At 34.7% G+C, this 15,503-nt stretch overlaps 4 protein-coding genes and 1 pseudogene across 4 annotated transcripts; all 5 read left to right on the top strand.

The window, feature by feature from the left end:
- Window positions 1-366: 366 nt before the first annotated feature.
- Window positions 367-1,301, top strand: LOC106430209 (ethylene-responsive transcription factor ERF026). Its single transcript, XM_013870977.3, has one exon. The coding sequence runs from the start codon at window positions 433-435 to the stop codon at window positions 1,177-1,179; it is 747 nt and encodes a 248-aa protein (XP_013726431.1). The 5' UTR covers window positions 367-432; the 3' UTR covers window positions 1,180-1,301.
- A 1,625-nt stretch (window positions 1,302-2,926) lies between these two features.
- LOC125593421 (glutathione S-transferase T3-like) lies at window positions 2,927-4,903 on the top strand. Its single transcript, XM_048770031.1, has one exon. It carries the CDS (start codon window positions 3,681-3,683, stop codon window positions 4,872-4,874), a length of 1,194 nt encoding a protein of 397 aa, XP_048625988.1. The 5' UTR covers window positions 2,927-3,680; the 3' UTR covers window positions 4,875-4,903.
- Window positions 4,904-5,411: 508 nt separating this feature from the next.
- On the top strand, window positions 5,412-6,807 carry LOC125593420 (putative nuclease HARBI1). Its single transcript, XM_048770030.1, has one exon. It carries the CDS (start codon window positions 5,428-5,430, stop codon window positions 6,748-6,750), a length of 1,323 nt encoding a protein of 440 aa, XP_048625987.1. The 5' UTR covers window positions 5,412-5,427; the 3' UTR covers window positions 6,751-6,807.
- A 1,168-nt stretch (window positions 6,808-7,975) lies between these two features.
- Window positions 7,976-9,198, top strand: LOC106355393 (glutathione S-transferase T3-like). Its single transcript, XM_013795356.3, has one exon. It carries the CDS (start codon window positions 7,976-7,978, stop codon window positions 9,167-9,169), a length of 1,194 nt encoding a protein of 397 aa, XP_013650810.2. The 3' UTR covers window positions 9,170-9,198.
- A 521-nt stretch (window positions 9,199-9,719) lies between these two features.
- LOC106356579 lies at window positions 9,720-12,410 on the top strand (annotated as a pseudogene).
- The last annotated feature ends 3,093 nt before the right edge of the window (window positions 12,411-15,503 follow it).

The raw sequence follows: 15,503 nt of genomic DNA, 5'->3' as shown, positions 1-15,503 counted from the left end.
AATATACATTATTCTCTCTCATTTTCAGTGAAAGTCAGATTCTTCGTCACTCAACAATGAATTTTTTTTTCTAAACACTTTCGGATTTGGTCTTTTTTTTTTTTTTTTGACATCAAACACTTTCGGGTTTGGTCAAAAATGATCCCATCACCTCATCATATACATGTCGACATGTCGACATGTCGATACTGATACTATACAAAAAAACTCTGAATCTGGAAGGAATAATAAAGGAAAATATATATTTTTGTTATTGTTTTACAGTTAAAAATAACCCCACCAAACACAAACAAAACACACTTTAGGGAAACCCCACGCAATAGCCACGCACTTTCATCTCATATTTAAAAACCTTAATTTCTTTCACAAAAACCCTAAGGTCCCGTTTCTTACTATCTTTCTCTATATACTAATATACACACATTTATATATATGGCTGACCCTAAAGATCCTTTCACTGAACCTAAACCTATAAGCCAAGCTTCTTCATCGTCAGTTACTATTGTCCCAGCTCACACGTGCGGTTACAGTCTCTCAGAGTCATCCACGTGTGAACACTCTTGTCCACTTGCTACTGTCTCTTTTGCGGCTGCTTCTTCTACTACAAGTAGTAACGATAATGTCATCTTAATGGCCACTACCGAGGCCGGCCCTACCCCTCGCCGGAAAAAGCATCCGATTTATCGTGGGATCCGTTGCCGGAGCGGCAAATGGGTCTCCGAGATCCGAGAGCCTAAGAAGACGACACGTGTCTGGCTCGGGACTTATACGACCCCTGAGATGGCTGCCGCCGCCTACGACGTGGCGGCTTTAGCTCTTAAAGGCCGAGAAGCCGTCTTAAACTTCCCGGAGTCTGTCGGGAGTTACCCTCTTCCGGTATCCTCCTCCGCAGCTCATATCCGAATGGCTGCGGCTACGGCGGCTGCTACGGTTGGCGCTGAGGCTGCAGCTGCGGCTGCCAATGCGGCTGTGAAGGGACGTGAAAAAGAGGTTGAGGAAGTTGCCGAGGTGGTGGGATCTTCAGCTATGGAATTTGTGGATGAAGAAGAGCTATTGAACATGCATGGTTTGCTAGAGGAGATGGCGAAGGGGATGATGGTGGCTCCGCCGTGGATAGGGTCTCCTCCGTCCGATGATTCGCCGGAGAATTCCCAGGAAGAGAGTCTCTGGAGTTACTGATTTAATTTTGTATTGTATGCTTTGTTGACTTTTATGCGAATCATAAGTGTTCTTTTATCCTAATGATGATCACTTATCTGAGATGCTTAATTTTGTTAAATAAATCGTATGTTTTTCTCACTTTTCAATATTCAAGAAGATAATGATCAACAATCAGTAACATTTGTATGTTTGGAGTGTTCTTGAATTATGGGATTAGGGTTTTTATTAGCTTATCTAGCCATTGCCTTTTGTAGTTGTCTGTTATGGAGTGTTCTTATGTTTTGACGTTAATTTATGACACTTTCATGAATATCTGTATTTTGTTATACTAGTTTTCATTAATTTATTTAAAAGAAATGGTACAAAATGAATTTCATCTAAGAATCTTTGAGACTAGTTAGAGAAAGGCAATCTGTAAAGATAGGGATCCTATTCAGGCCGCGCCGAGAGCTTAAGTCGGGAGCAGAAGCAAGTATATGTTCATTGTACCAGACTACCAGTTACAAAAAATATTAACGGATTTAAATATTTTTTCTTTTCCTTTTTAAATATCAAATTATATAGAGAAAAAGACTAGGATAACACAAAATTTTTTTTTGTCACAAATATAGCTTATAAGAATAAAAATGACCAAAATAGCACTTAATGTTTTATCAAAAGAGATAAATATTTATACCCCAATGGTAAATTAATTTAGACATTAGGGTTTAGAGTTAAGGGGGGGGGGGGTTTAGGATTTAGGGTTTAGGGTTTAGGGTTTAGAGTTTAGGGTTTAGGGTTTAGAGTTTAAGGGTGGAGTTTAGGGTTTAGGGTTTAGAGTTGGGAAGTGAGGTTTTGGGATAAGATTTCAAATTTTGAAAAATAAAAAAAATTTAAATTTTTCAAAAGGTTGCATTATATCATAAGGCTCCTTACTCAATATCGATTAGAAAAATAAAACTAATAATATAGGTTACTAACTTTCTGACATTTTTCTGATAACCACTATATGGCCTCAAGATCAGATTTTGTATCCAACTCGTTTGTATTATGTCATTAGCTAAATTCAATTATATATGGCTAACTAGTACTGCATGAATTGCTGACATGAAGCAAATCTATTATGTTCTGGAAATTATAATAATTTAGATCTTGAATGACGATGGATACATGTATGCTTGAGTGAAAGTTTTGAACCTACTTCCAGGACCATGGATTTTGGAGGTGCACTCATAACCACACTCTCACATGCATAAATACATAATATATATATAGCTCGGTAAAAAACAATTACAGAAAATGCGACGTTGTATAAATTTGAATCTAAGAACAAGTCTATCAACAGTATGAAGAAGGAATCTCAGAAAGTTGATTAGTTGGTAATTAAAACAATAGTGATTGATGGGGTTCTAATACCAACCCAATAAGTTCTCAAAAAGAGCTTTTGAGAATTTATTGGATAGGTATTAGAATCTCATCAATAACTTTTGTTTTAATATGCAACTAATCACTTTTCGAGAATCATTTCCTCGTATATGGATAATGGTGCTCTAATTGGCAGGTAATCGTATCTGACGCTGAAGCAATGTCATGATGTAAAAAATTAATATTTAAATTTGACATGTTCAAAATAAATAAATTTGACATGTCGGAAGACTCGGAACTCTCAACATTTGACTTTGATAGTGGCATCGAATTACCGAACCCAGTCCATTTCTTCTTATTTATCTTTACTGCTTTTAAAGGGATCATGACATGTAGGGCTGGCAAATTACCCAAAATCTTAGACTACAAGCAATGGAGGTGTTGAAACTTTAATTCAACAGTTTAATACTTACAATGCATGTGTTGAAAGGAGAGTTGAATCATAGGTGGATTAATCATAGTTGAATATTTTCAACTAGTTGAATCGAACATGGGTGGAGAGAGAGAGTCCACGTGTCATATTATTATTAGAGTTAAAAATTGAAATTTGAGGAAGAAAGAGAATGAAATAATTTATTTTGTTTTTTCCACCTCCATTATTTGATGTCATTTATTTCATAGTAAATTAATTTTTATATTTATATTTTAATCATAAAATTTCATCATTTTTCATACTCTATTAATAGAAATTTGTTTCATTTTATTTGGACATATATTTATAAATAGAGATTAATCTCACGTTTAACCAAATGCAGTGGTGTGTTTAATCAAACATTTAAAATGATTTGGCACACAACTAGCTGAAAAAATTAAACCCGTTGAGAGGGAGAGAGACAGTCTGATGTGGCATAGTTCCATTGGCCAAAGAGAAAGTGGTTCTGCCTACTTTTCTTTGATTGGCTGTGTTTTAGTTTTTTTTTTTTTCCTCTTCTACATTATTTCATTCAATTATTGTATATTAAAATATTTATTTTAAAAAAAATTATATCAAAATTTATCATATTTCATACTCTATAAATAGAGACTTGTTTCATTAGATTTGGACACAGAAAAAAAAACCATCTTTAGCCTCTCATAACTCTCGTTTCTATATTTTTTCTATCTTCTTTGAAAACATGGATCCCAACCAAAACTCTTCTAATAATATCCAAAACCCTTCAAACAACCCTTTTAACTATCCGAATCCCAACAACTATCCATTCCAAAATCCGTTTCCTAACCCCAACCAACCCCAAAACATACCAAATTATGGTTTTCCACCAAGTTTTTTCACGCCATCGGCTGTTCCAAACTACCATCCATATTATGGTTCGCCAATGTCATATTCATCTCAACCACCCACTTATTCTTCTACTCCAACGGATAAGGAAATTGCTTCGAATGTTGGAGCAACTGAATTTCCCGAGTTTTCTACACAAATGACTCTTGGTGGTATAAGTGGGGTTAATGAAGCAACTCTTGGAGCAGACAGTTCAGCCTCTGCTACCCGAAAAAGCGTCAAATGGACAACTGAGCAAAATTTGGTGCTATTGAGTGGGTGGATCAAATACGGAACAAACAGCGTTGTTGGCAGAAACCAGAAAAGTGAATCATTTTGGGGCAAAATTGCTGAGTATTGTAATGAACATTGCTCATTTGATCCTCCGCGCAGTGGAGTTTCATGCAGAAATCATTACAACTACATGAACCAAAAATTGTCAAAATGGATTGGCGCTTACGATAACGCTAAGCGTATGCAACAAAGTGGGTGGTCGGAGCAAGATGTATTGGCGAAAGCGCAAGAAATCTATTCAGGTGGTGGTACCGGAAATTTCAATTTAATGAAAGAATGGATCGCTGTCCGTGATCAACCACGTTATGGTAGTCAAGTTGGAGGGAATAGTGGCTCTAAAAGCAGTGGATCTAAGAGAGCCCACGATAGTGATGCTAGTGACTCTAACTCTGTTGGATCCACTGCTCGTCCAATGGGAAGGGATGCAGCAAAGAAAAAAGCTAAAAAGAAAGGCAAGAGCGTAGCCCTGGAAGTGGTCAACGAAGATTTTAATGAATTCAAACAAATCAAGGCTCAAGAGTTTGAACGCTTGGAAAAATTAGCCATGTTGCAAGAGGAGGCAAACGAAAGGCGAAAGGAGGCAATCCAAAGGCAAGAGGAGGCAAACCAAAGGCAAGAGGAGGCAAATCAATTGATGAAAGAAAAAACTCGGGCTAAGAAGATGAAGATGTGGCTGAAGCTAAGTGAAAAGGAACATCTCAATGACCAGAGCAACGAGTTGTTCCAACAGTTGAGCTACGAATTATTTGGAAAATAATTGTAGTCACAAGTGGTTTCTGCATCATCCCACTCCATGCTTGTCTGCACCATGTCACTTCATGCTTTTGTAATGTTTGTTGTAATTTTCTTCTTTAATAATGTTGTTGTCTGTTGATGCTTTAATAATGTATTGTTATGTTATGGTTTAATAATATAAAATCTTATCCGTCAATTTCGGTTTTAAATGGGAGAATCTTATCTTATAATCACTCAACATGGTTAATAAAGCTGTCGAGTGCCCGTGACTTTTCAATCAATGCTATCCGTCAATTTCGGCTTTAAATGGGAGAATCTTATCTTCTAACCACTCAACACGATTTAATAATGCTGTCGAGTGCCCGTGACTTTTCAATCAATGCTATCCGTCAATTTCAGTTTTAAATGGGAGAATCTTATCTTCTAACCACTCAACACGATTTAATAATGCTGTCGAGTGCCCATGACTTTTTCTTCAATGTAAAAATCTTATCCTCCAACCACTGAACATGATCTATCGATTTCATTGTCTTATAAATAAAGACTCATTCTTTCATTGATGTACCAATACCACAATGGATCCATCGGAAATTCCTTTTGATATGGATCCTTCAGAACTTCTTTTTGATATCGAAGCTTACAAAAGACAATCTGAAATTGAAGAAAGGTATATCCTCAACCAGTTTAGAGAGCGTCGGAAGAAAATCGAGGAAGACTATCCACCTCGTAGCAAGAGGAGATACCACAAAAGAGATCATGCAGCGGTAAATCAAAGATTGATTGACGACTACTTTTCCAATCAACCTACATATGATGATACAATGTTTCGTCGACGATTTCGGATGCGGAAACATGTCTTTCTCCGAATTGTAGAGGACCTATCAAGAAGTGACGATTACTTCACTCAACGATTTGATGCAGCTAATAAAGAAGGTATATCTCCACTAGCGAAATGTACCACAGCCATGCGGATGTTAGCATATGGTATGGCAGCCGACGCAGTTGATGAATACATCAAAATTGGAGGTACAACAGCTTTGGAGTGCTTGCGTAGGTTTTGTAAGGGAATCATACAATTGTACGAGCAAGTGTATCTGAGAGCCCCAACTGAAGATGACCTACAAAGAATTTTGCATGTTAGTGAAATGCGAGGGTTCCCGGGAATGATTGGGAGTATTGATTGCATGCACTGGGAATGGAAAAATTGTCCTAAAGCGTGGGAAGGACAATATACTCGGGGAGACAAGGGAACTACCACAGTTATTCTTGAAGCGGTTGCAACCCATGATCTATGGATCTGGCATGCTTTTTTTGGATGTCCAGGCACATTGAACGATATAAACGTTCTAGATCGTTCACCAGTGTTCGATGATGTTGAACAAGGAAATACTCCAAGAGTGAACTTCTTCGTGAACCAACGACCTTACAATATGGCGTACTATCTAGCTGACGGTATATATCCTTCTTATCCTACTTTCGTCAAATCGATTAGGCTTCCACAGAGTGAACAAGACAAGTTATTTGCACAAGTTCAGGAGGGATGTCGAAAGGACATTGAACGTGCATTCGGAGTGCTGCAGGCTCGATTTAAAATCATTCGGGAACCAGCTCGCTTGTGGGAAATTTCTGATTTGGCTATCATAATGAGGTCATGTATCATATTGCATAATATGATTGTTGAGGATGAACGAGATACATATGCTCAACTCTGGACCGATTATGATCAATCTGAGGCAAGTGGATCTAATGCCCCACAACCATTCTCGACCGAAGTGTTACCTTCATTTGCAAATCACGTGCGTGCTAGATCTGAGTTGCGGGATTCAAATGTGCATCACGAACTGCAAACAGATCTAGTCAAACACATATGGCAAAAATTCAGCATGTTCCGTGGTTAGAAAGATTTCCAAGTTTGTGAGTTGTGTTTATTGTACTAATTATGTTATGTGTTTTATTATTTGTGTTGTGTGCTTATTAATGTATTGTATTAAATTTTAAATTTTCGTAATTCTATTTTTTAATAATAATTCTTTATATTTCATGTCTTAAATAATTGATATTTTTATTAAAATTATAAAATTAAACATAAATTATTTAATCATTTATATAGCTCTTAAGTATTGTAATTTAATTTAAACTAATAATAATTATTAATATGTAATTACAAAATAAAAGATGTAAAACAAAACAAAAAAATGGAAAATAAAAATTGTAGGGTAGAGTGTTGAATTTTATTTTAAACAAACCATTGTAGAGTATAAAAAATGAGTGGGTGTTGAATTATTAGTTGGAAGAGAGAGAAACTGATGTGGAAGAAAGAGAAGATGATGTGGAGGGCGTTGTGTGTTGAATCTATTGTATATAGTCTTATAAATATATGTCCAAATAAAATGAAACAAATTTCTATTAATAGAGTATGAAAAATGATGAAATTTTATGATTAAAATATAAATATAAAAATTAATTTACTATGAAATAAATGACATCAAATAATGGAGGTGGAAAAAACAAAATAAATTATTTCATTCTCTTTCTTCCTCAAATTTCAATTTTTAACTCTAATAATAATATGACACGTGGACTCTCTTTCTCCACCCATGTTCGATTCAACTAGTTGAAAATATTCAACTATGATTAATCCACCTATGATTCAACTCTCCTTTCAACACATGCATTGTAAGTATTAAACTGTTGAATTAAAGTTTCAACACCTCCATTGCTTGTAGTCTAAATAGAGATTAATCTCACGTTTAACCAAATGCAGTGGTGTGTTTAATCAAACGTTTAAAATGATTTGGCACACAACTAGCTGAAAAAATTAAACCCGTTGAGAGGGAGAGAGACAGTCTGATGTGGCATAGTTCCATTGGCCAAAGAGAAAGTGGTTCTGCCGACTTTTCTTTGATTGGCTGTGTTTTAGTTTTTTTTTTTCCTCTTCTACATTATTTCATTCAATTATTGTATATTAAAATATTTATTTAAAAAAAAAATTATTTCAAAATTTATCATATTTCATACTCTATAAATAGAGACTTGTTTCATTAGATTTGGACACAGAAAAAAAAACCATCTTTAGCCTCTCATAACTCTTGTTTCTATATTTTTTCTATCTTCTTTGAAAAAATGGATCCCAACCAAAACTCTTCTAATAATATCCAAAACCCTTCAAACAACCCTTTTAACTATCCGAATCTCAACAACTATCCATTCCAAAATCCGTTTCCTAACCCCAACCAACCCCAAAACATACCAAATTATGGTTTTCCACCAAGTTTTTTCACGCCATCGGCTGTTCCAAACTACCATCCATATTATGGTTCGCCAATGTCATATTCATCTCAACCACCCACTTATTCTTCTACTCCAACGGATAAGGAAATTGCTTCGAATGTTGGAGCAACTGAATTTCCCGAGTTTTCTACACAAATGACTCTTGGTGGTATAAGTGGGGTTAATGAAGCAACTCTTGGAGCAGACAGTTCAGCCTCTGCTACCCGAAAAAGCGTCAAATGGACAACTGAGCAAAATTTGGTGCTATTGAGTGGGTGGATCAAATACGGAACAAACAGCGTTGTTGGCAGAAACCAGAAAAGTGAATCATTTTGGGGCAAAATTGCTGAGTATTGTAATGAACATTGCTCATTTGATCCTCCGCGCAGTGGAGTTTCATGCAGAAATCATTACAACTACATGAACCAAAAATTGTCAAAATGGATTGGCGCTTACGATAACGCTAAGCGTATGCAACAAAGTGGGTGGTCGGAGCAAGATGTATTGGCGAAAGCGCAAGAAATCTATTCAGGTGGTGGTACCGGAAATTTCAATTTAATGAAAGAATGGATCGCTGTCCGTGATCAACCACGTTATGGTAGTCAAGTTGGAGGGAATAGTGGCTCTAAAAGCAGTGGATCTAAGAGAGCCCACGATAGTGATGCTAGTGACTCTAACTCTGTTGGATCCACTGCTCGTCCAATGGGAAGGGATGCAGCAAAGAAAAAAGCTAAAAAGAAAGGCAAGAGCGTAGCCCTGGAAGTGGTCAACGAAGATTTTAATGAATTCAAACAAATCAAGGCTCAAGAGTTTGAACGCTTGGAAAAATTAGCCATATTGCAAGAGGAGGCAAACGAAAGGCGAAAGGAGGCAATCCAAAGGCAAGAGGAGGCAAACCAAAGGCAAGAGGAGGCAAATCAATTGATGAAAGAAAAAACTCGGGCTAAGAAGATGAAGATGTGGCTGAAGCTAAGTGAAAAGGAACATCTCAATGACCAGAGCAACGAGTTGTTTCAACAGTTGAGCTACGAATTATTTGGAAAATAATTGTAGTCACAAGTGGTTTCTGCATCATCCCACTCCATGCTTGTCTGCACCATGTCACTTCATGCTTTTGTAATGTTTGTTGTAATTTTCTTCTTTAATAATGTTGTTGTCTGTTGATGCTTTAATAATGTATTGTTATGTTATGGTTTAATAATATAAAATCTTATCCGTCAATTTCGGTTTTAAATGGGAGAATCTTATCTTATAATCACTCAACATGGTTAATAAAGCTGTCGAGTGCCCGTGACTTTTCAATCAATGCTATCCGTCAATTTCGGCTTTAAATGGGAGAATCTTATCTTCTAACCACTCAACACGATTTAATAATGCTGTCGAGTGCCCGTGACTTTTCAATCAATGCTATCAGTCAATTTCAGTTTTAAATGGGAGAATCTTATCTTCTAACCACTCAACACGATTTAATAATGCTGTCGAGTGCCCATGACTTTTTCTTCAATGTAAAAATCTTATCCTCCAACCACTGAACATGATCTATCGATTTCATTGTCTTATAAATAAAGACTCATTCTTTCATTGATGTACCAATACCACAATGGATCCATCGGAAATTCCTTTTGATATGGATCCTTCAGAACTTCTTTTTGATATCGAAGCTTACAAAAGACAATCTGAAATTGAAGAAAGGTATATCCTCAACCAGTTTAGAGAGCGTCGAAAGAAAATCGAGGAAGACTATCCACCTCGTAGCAAGAGGAGATACCACAAAAGAGATCATGCAGCGGCAAATCAAAGATTGATTGACGACTACTTTTCCAATCAACCTACATATGATGATACAATGTTTCGTCGACGATTTCGGATGCGGAAACATGTCTTTCTCCGAATTGTAGAGGACCTATCAAGAAGTGACGATTACTTCACTCAACGATTTGATGCAGCTAATAAAGAAGGTATATCTCCACTAGCGAAATGTACCACAGCCATGCGGATGTTAGCATATGGTATGGCAGCCGACGCAGTTGATGAATACATCAAAATTGGAGGTACAACAACTTTGGAGTGCTTGCGTAGGTTTTGTAAGGGAATCATACAATTGTACGAGCAAGTGTATCTGAGAGCCCCAACTGAAGATGACCTACAAAGAATTTTGCATGTTAGTGAAATGCGAGGGTTCCCGGGAATGATTGGGAGTATTGATTGCATGCACTAGGAATGGAAAAATTGTCCTAAAGCGTGGGAAGGACAATATACTCGGGGAGACAAGGGAACTACCACAGTTATTCTTGAAGCGGTTGCAACCCATGATCTATGGATCTGGCATGCTTTTTTTGGATGTCCAGGCACATTGAACGATATAAACGTTCTAGATCGTTCACCAGTGTTCGATGATGTTGAACAAGGAAATACTCCAAGAGTGAACTTCTTCGTGAACCAACGACCTTACAATATGGTGTACTATCTAGCTGACGGTATATATCCTTCTTATCCTACTTTCGTCAAATCGATTAGGCTTCCACAGAGTGAACAAGACAAGTTATTTGCACAAGTTCAGGAGGGATGTCGAAAGGACATTGAACGTGCATTCGGAGTGCTGCAGGCTCGATTTAAAATCATTCGGGAACCAGCTCGCTTGTGGGAAATTTCTGATTTGGCTATCATAATGAGGTCATGTATCATATTGCATAATATGATTGTTGAGGATGAACGAGATACATATGCTCAACTCTGGACCGATTATGATCAATCTGAGGCAAGTGGATCTAATGCCCCACAACCATTCTCGACCGAAGTGTTACCTTCATTTGCAAATCACGTGCGTGCTAGATCTGAGTTGCGGGATTCAAATGTGCATCACGAACTGCAAACAGATCTAGTCAAACACATATGGCAAAAATTCAGCATGTTCCGTGGTTAGAAAGATTTCCAAGTTTGTGAGTTGTGTTTATTGTACTAATTATGTTATGTGTTTTATTATTTGTGTTGTGTGCTTATTAATGTATTGTATTAAATTTTAAATTTTCGTAATTCTATTTTTTAATAATAATTCTTTATATTTCATGTCTTAAATAATTGATATTTTTATTAAAATTATAAAATTAAACATAAATTATTTAATCATTTATATAGCTCTTAAGTATTGTAATTTAATTTAAACTAATAATAATTATTAATATGTAATTACAAAATAAAAGATGTAAAACAAAACAAAAAAATGGAAAATAAAAATTGTAGGGTAGAGTGTTGAATTTTATTTTAAACAAACCATTGTAGAGTATAAAAAATGAGTGGGTGTTGAATTATTAGTTGGAAGAGAGAGAAACTGATGTGGAAGAAAGAGAAGATGATGTGGAGGGCGTTGTGTGTTGAATCTTTTGTATATGGTCTTAGAAACCTAAATGAACCAATCCAATTTCAAATTGATAAACATCTAATAATTTTATATTTAAAATATTTTGGATATCTAAATTGAACCAATACTAAATTGAAGATTAAATAAATATTCTAAATATTATATTTAGAATTAAAACTGAAAATACTAGTTAAGTATAAATTAATATGTATCATCTGAAACTATTCAAATATTTATTAAATTATCAAGAAATATTTGAATTATTAAATGTGTTTACTTGATCTACCTGGATAATTTGATATTTTAATCTAAATTACCAAAATTATCAAGAGTTGTGGAAACTCTTGATAGCATTAGATAGATCAATTAAAATTAAATTTTTATCTATATTGGTTAAAAGGTAGATGTTTATATAATTTCATTGCTTTTACGTTTTTTCAGAAATGGTAAAGGTAGGGGACAGGTTTCACTTTGTGGGTTAAAACTTAAAACGACCAAAGATATTTTCTCTCTAGTGATCATTAATCATAAAATAAAACTGTGTCTTCTTTTCATTTGGTTAATTATATATATAAGCAACGAAAATGTAGTTTCCTCTGTCTCTTCTGATTTAACATTTGGACTGTTGTTTGTTTTCTGCTTTTTACCTTGTGCGACCATCATTGATACATGTCGATCGATATGTCATCGAAATAACATTAGATGTCTTTTTTTTTTGATCAATTTTTTTTTTGATCAAAACATTAGATGTCTACAATTCCATGAATTCACTCTAATTTTGGTCAAAATATATTAATTAAATAAGAAATATGTGATGTTAGTGAAGGTGGACTGATTAAGATATATTAACAGATACGACATGTATATTAGAGTTGGAAAAAAAAACGGAATCCAAAAAACCGAACCGAATCTGATCCGAAAAAGTAATAACAAACCTCAACCAAAATTAGCTAAATATCCGGATGGTTTCAAAATTTTGGTATATAATCGACAGGGCCGGCCCTGAGATTTAGGGGGCTGCAGGCGGTTTTTAAAAAATTCCAGCTAAAAATTTTTTTTGGTAAATTTGGGGGTCTAAAAAAAATTTTGGAGACTTTTTTTCTATGTAATTTTTTCCAAAATTTTTGGGGGCCTAAGGCCAATGTTTCGTTAGGCTTTGCCCAGGACCGGCCCTGATAACCGAATCTGACCTGAACTGAAATATTTTGGGTACCTAAATATATCTGAAATAGATTTACATATCTAAATATATTAGTTATTTTTAAATTTAATATATTAAAAATATCCAAAATATATAAGATATTTTGAAGTTGTCTAAAATACTTGAAAATATATACAAATAGTCAAGATTAATGTTTAAAATAGCTAAACATTACTAAAAACACCAAATATTTGAAATATCTATTGATTCTCTATCTAAATATTCAATCTAAACCAATTTGTATGTTAAGTTTAGTTATTTTGGCATATGTGATTTCAAATTTATATGTATATATTATTTTATTTTAGATTTTGAGAAATTAAAGTATATAATGAATTTTAAAATTTTAAAAATAATTTAAACGGATTGTCCGAACCGGGACAAAACACGTAAAGATCCAAACTGAACCCAAACCCAAGATTTATAAATACCCGAATGGAGTTGAAATTTTTAACCCCGGAGACTCAAAACCCGAATAGACCCGAACCGAACCCGAATGGATACCCTATTATCTAGCGAGTCTGAAATCCAACAAAAAAAAAAAAATAAGAATAAGTTTGATCAGCTAATTTTTCTACTTTTGTTCACGAGTACGTACCATTATGTCTATACTTCCTACTTATCTGGCTCATGTACTTTTTAGTAACTATGTTACAATTTATTTATCAGAAATTTAGTTTTTTTTTTCAAAATGATGTTACAGAGGAAACTAGTAAGCGAATGTTTTGGATCCATCAGAAAAGTTAATGGCCTTTCCTAGCGTATTTTGCAAAGTCTCAATTGACGCCTGGTTGTCTATATTATTTCCGTGGCTCAATTGACAAATAATCTACCGTTACAGCGTTACTGTTTGCTAGAAATCCAAATTCGAAGAAGCCATTTGACATGTTCAAAATGCTAAAAGGTTGAAGAAGGATATCCTGATAAGTGATAACTATCTAACTTTTGCCAATCAAAGACATCTGATTACGCATCTCATATCTTACAAACGTAGCCCTTGAACCAAGAAGAAAGTTTCGACTTAACCATAGGAAATCTTTGTAACTTTTTAAACCTTTAATTACACATCTCATATTTTCCCTCAAAATAGAATAAATTCAAATTGAGTTTAAAATTTTGCTCCAATAATTCTTCTCATTTATCTCCTACAAAATAGTCCAAATATTTATTATTGATACTTGTTATTAAATTATAATAAAGCTTTTTACTTTAAGAACTTACAAAATTTACCCAAATATAACTTTATTTTAATTAAGTATTTATTATATACAATTTTCACTTTTAACAAAATATATAATGATTCATATGAACTTGTTATTGTATGAATGAAAATATTAATTATTTTTAGAAAATACTAAATATAATACTTTTACTTTTATATAAATAAAATTATACAATATTTTAAGAATTATTATTTTTTAAATAAAAATGTACAACATCTAAATGAGTTTATAATAGTGTTCCTAATCAAAAAGGTGGGATCATGACATCTATATCTGTATGGGATGATCTATGACTCTCAACCACTCGTTCGAGACCAACAAATAAAAATCAACATAACATTACAGTGGACTCACTTATCAATTCAGCTTCGCGAAGTTGGAACTTGCTGGTGATCCGGATTTTGGTGGATCCCTAGGATGTAAAAATCATAGAAAGCATACCACTGAGCATGACTCAGATAGTGGACATGGATGAATGGCATTTCACTAATAATAGAAAATATGCGGTCAAATCAGGATACCAAATAGAACACGTCTACCTGGATAAAAAAACCACCAGTAATTTTTGAACCTACAATTGATATATTGAAAGCGTTTTGCTGGAATGTACGATGTCCACCAAAAATAAAGCATTTTTAATGGAAATTGATGTCAGGATGTATAGCTGTTAAAAAAAAAACTGAAGGTGAGAGAGATACAAAGAGATATAGGTTGTGCCAGATGCGGTGATGCAGAAGAATCAATAAATCATGTGATTTTTTAAATGTGGTTGGGCGCGTTGGGTCTTGTCGTTTACTAATTTGAAAAACAATTGTGAAAATAGTTGACTGTTTCTGGAGATCACTAAAACAGCAAATCATCTGCAGACTTACAGTGTAGGTTATGCCTTGCTTACGAAATTATTTTAGGTATATTTTTCCTGGTTGATTTATTAGTTGAGTGTAAATAACTAAATTCTGATGAAGTCGACATAAAAAGGTGACAACTTGTAGACGATTTTATTTGTTTCTGTAATTCCCAAACTTCTAAGAAGTTTTTTTTTTTTTGTCGTCTTTCCATCTAGGCTAGATCAAGTGAAGAACAGACGAGCCGATTCTCTGAGGAGCATCTCCATCTGTCCGGGTCTGATCTATATAGGAGAAAATATAGTCTCTGGTCCTTGCATCTTTCGCTAACGCGTCTGCCCGCCCATTCCGATACCGAAGAATATGAGATAGTCTCATATCCTCAAAGTCATCATGTAACCTCTGGAACTCTTCAATCTATGTCGCGAATGCTGGCCAGTCCATCGGATTTGTAGTCATGTCGACTAAGTCCGAGTAATCCGTCTCGAACCGTACTGAAGTAATCATTTTGTCTCTCATACATGCGGTTGCCCAAAGTAATCATTCCATCTCAGCATGCAAAGCTGAGAGGCTCTGTTACCGTAAGCTTAAAGTTGTTTTTTTTTTTTTTTTTGTGAAATAGTAGGCTTAAAGTTGTTTCTCTTTTATATGGTAGAAAAAGAAACCACTACATCAACCCTGTATACAGTACAAAGATTCTCGCAACGAAGTTAATTTGTTACAAGATAATAAATCATTATTTCATCATATGTGA

Source organism: Brassica napus, chromosome C9, assembly GCF_020379485.1.
Source record: "Brassica napus cultivar Da-Ae chromosome C9, Da-Ae, whole genome shotgun sequence".
Classification (NCBI taxonomy): Eukaryota; Viridiplantae; Streptophyta; class Magnoliopsida; order Brassicales; family Brassicaceae; genus Brassica; species Brassica napus.
Note: the sequence above shows the minus strand (reverse complement) of the source record. Positions and strands in the feature narration are given on the sequence as shown.